The following is a 2,794-nucleotide window of genomic DNA, read 5'->3' on the forward strand; positions in this document are numbered from 1 at the left end:
TGATGTAATTCGGTGTTGTGTTTGTTTGGATCTGATAATTTGTGACTTTATGATCAGATTGTTCATTGAATTATACTGAATCTTTTGAAGTTTCTTTGTTGTATACATAAGTAGTCATGTATGCTCTCTGATTTATTTGTCTACTTTGGCAAGGTTTGATAGTTAGGTCTTCAGAGGAAGTTGTGTACGATAGTGGGTTCAATCTTGTGATGATCCATCCTAGTGACAGAAAGGGAGCGGACATGTATTGTATTGTTGCTACAAGGATAAAACGATGATTTTTATCACACTTGGATTATAGTTTTAATGTCTATATTTGTCATCATGCCTATTACAATACTCTATTTGTATAAACTTTATACCTCAAGATTCATGCTCGATAACAGTCTTTAGGTGGACTCTCAGTTGTAGATGTAGCTATATAACGATATACATATCGCAGAAGTAATGCCTATGCCATAAATAATCATAGTCATAAATATAAACATTGCAATATAACCACTGGGTCTACCTTCTTTAATTATATACACCATTATAATTTAAATTTCTCGCTGTTCCAGTTTTATTATTTTACACATCTGTTCCTAACGTACCATACAATTTATCCTTGTAACTAGGAGGACAAAAAGCTTGATAACCTTACTGAAACCTTGGGAGCGACACTATTTTGTGTTTGTGTGCAAGTACCGAAGACTGGTTGCATAAGAAATTACCATTGGTTTGATAAACCTTCGTTCTCTCGAGGGAAATACTTATTGCTAGATTATTTCACCCTTACACTTGAGGGGGATGCCCAACCACTCTTACAAGAGAGCAACTGTGCCCTGAGCTAACCCTGGCCTCGCATTAAAAAGGAGAACCAGGCCCTAATCTACATGATTCCTTATTCCACCTAGAGTCTAAAACAGACCTGGAGTCCCTAACTTCTTCACCAAGCTTCAATGAGACATTCACCTACGGGCAGAGGGGGATGGGCAACTCCTTGGCTCACCGAGCGCTGAGTCCTGCCTGGTGGACGGACCCCCTGGTAGTTAGGCCACCCCGGTGTTATGCGCCATCGGTTTGGGTGCCTTTGGCGTGGTGTGTTGGAGGTGCCGAGAGAAAGCTCCGCGCCTTGCCGTCGACGGTGTTGATGTATGTGGGTGTCATGTCCCTCTTGGGGACATCTCCTTGGCCTCTCCCAGTACCCCTTTTACCAACAATCAGGGTGAAAAATCCTCCTCCGTCTCAGGCGGACATGGCGTGGAGCACTTTTTGAATTTGCGAACACTTTTTGAATTCATGGACATATTTTCAATTCACAAACATTTGAATTTGCAAAGATTTTTTGAAATTCACAATAATTTTCTAGATTCACAAACAATTTTTGAGCTCAAGAACATTTTTTTGAACTCGTGAACATTTTGATAATCTGCACCTTTTTAAATTTGTAAAAAATTATATTTTTAGCTCAAGAACATTTTTTGAATTCATGAACATTTTTATAATCTGCACCATTTTAAATTTGTAAACAAATACATTTGTTAGCTCAAGAACATTTTTTGAATTCGTGAACATGTTTTTAATTAATTATCATTTTTATAATCTTTGAACGATTTTTAAATTTGCGTGTATTTTTAAATATCTTTTTAGAAAGTATTTAAAAGAAAACCGACCGAAGTAGAAAAAAAAGGCATGTTAGGTTTCAATGGGCTGGTTCCAGCCCGTTAGCTCTCGCACGTCGGGTTGGTACGCGTTTGCCCTGAGTTGTTACCCTTCGCATCTCTTCGTGGCGGCGCGCCGAACCTAACCGCGCAACCGCTTGCTCCGCCGGCCGCCGTTGCCTCGCGCCAACCCCAGACCCAATAGGCACCAGAGGTGCACTCGGATTTCCTCTCCTGGCCGAGCCGACGGCGACTCGGTGAGCTCTACTCCCTCCAAATCGGAGACGGAAGGCCCTGCCCTGCGCAGCCTACATATATATATGCACCCCACAACCACTTGCCACATCGATCGAATCGAGCCTTGGAACAATGTCGTCGTGGTCAGGCCTCGCCTTCGTCGTAGCCTCCGCCGTCACGGGCAGTGCCGTGACGCTGGCGGCGTCGGCGTTCTACGACCTCTACTTCCAGCGCTCGCATGCCTTCGACATCATGCCCCCGGATCTGTCCCCTGGCAGCCGGTACATCTACACCCGCGCCCAGAACAACGACAAGGCGGAGCGGGCCATCACCACCTGCAGCGTGCTCAGCGCCTTGGACGCCGGCAGGGCTGATCCGGTCGTCGGCCGCGACGACGAGATTGACCGCGTCATCTGCATCCTCTGCCGCCGCACCAAGAACTGCGCCGCGCTTGTCGGCGCCGCGGGGGTCGGTAAGACGGCCATCGTTGAGGGCCTCGCCCAACGCATCGCCGCTGGGAACGTCCCGGACATGCTGGCAGGAGCGCGCATCCTGGAGCTCGACATGGGGGCGGTTGTTGCCGGGACATGCTGGCGTGGCATGTTCGAAGAGCGCTTGAAAGACGCCATCAAGCACGCGGAGGAGGCAGGGGGCAAGGTGATCCTCTTCATTGATGAGTTGCACATGATTGTTGGCGCCGGCGATAAAGGAGGCCCCATGGACGCCGCCAATATCCTCAAGCCAGCATTAGCCCGCGGCCGCATCCGTTGTGTGGGTGCTACCACTTGCCAAGAGTACCAAAGGTATATCCAGACGGACGCTGCACTTGACCGCCGGTTCCAGAAGGTTGTCGTCGAGGAACCAAGCGTGCAGGGCACCATCACCATCCTAAAAGGGCTGAAACAGCGGTACCA

The 2,794-nt window shown here is 47.5% G+C and overlaps 1 protein-coding gene across 1 annotated transcript in view; it reads left to right on the forward strand.

Moving 5' to 3' along the window:
- Nucleotides 1–2,012: 2,012 nt before the first annotated feature.
- LOC119332908 (chaperone protein ClpB1-like) overlaps nt 2,013–2,794 on the forward strand; it is a 2,655-nt gene continuing 1,873 nt past the window's right edge. The window contains exon 1 of the mRNA XM_037606001.1: nt 2,013–2,792. Within this exon, the coding sequence (XP_037461898.1) occupies nt 2,013–2,792 (780 nt within the window). The remainder of the gene's footprint in view (nt 2,793–2,794) is intronic.

The sequence above is a fragment of the Triticum dicoccoides genome, chromosome 7A (assembly GCF_002162155.2).
Source record: "Triticum dicoccoides isolate Atlit2015 ecotype Zavitan chromosome 7A, WEW_v2.0, whole genome shotgun sequence".
Lineage (NCBI taxonomy): Eukaryota > Viridiplantae > Streptophyta > Magnoliopsida > Poales > Poaceae > Triticum > Triticum dicoccoides.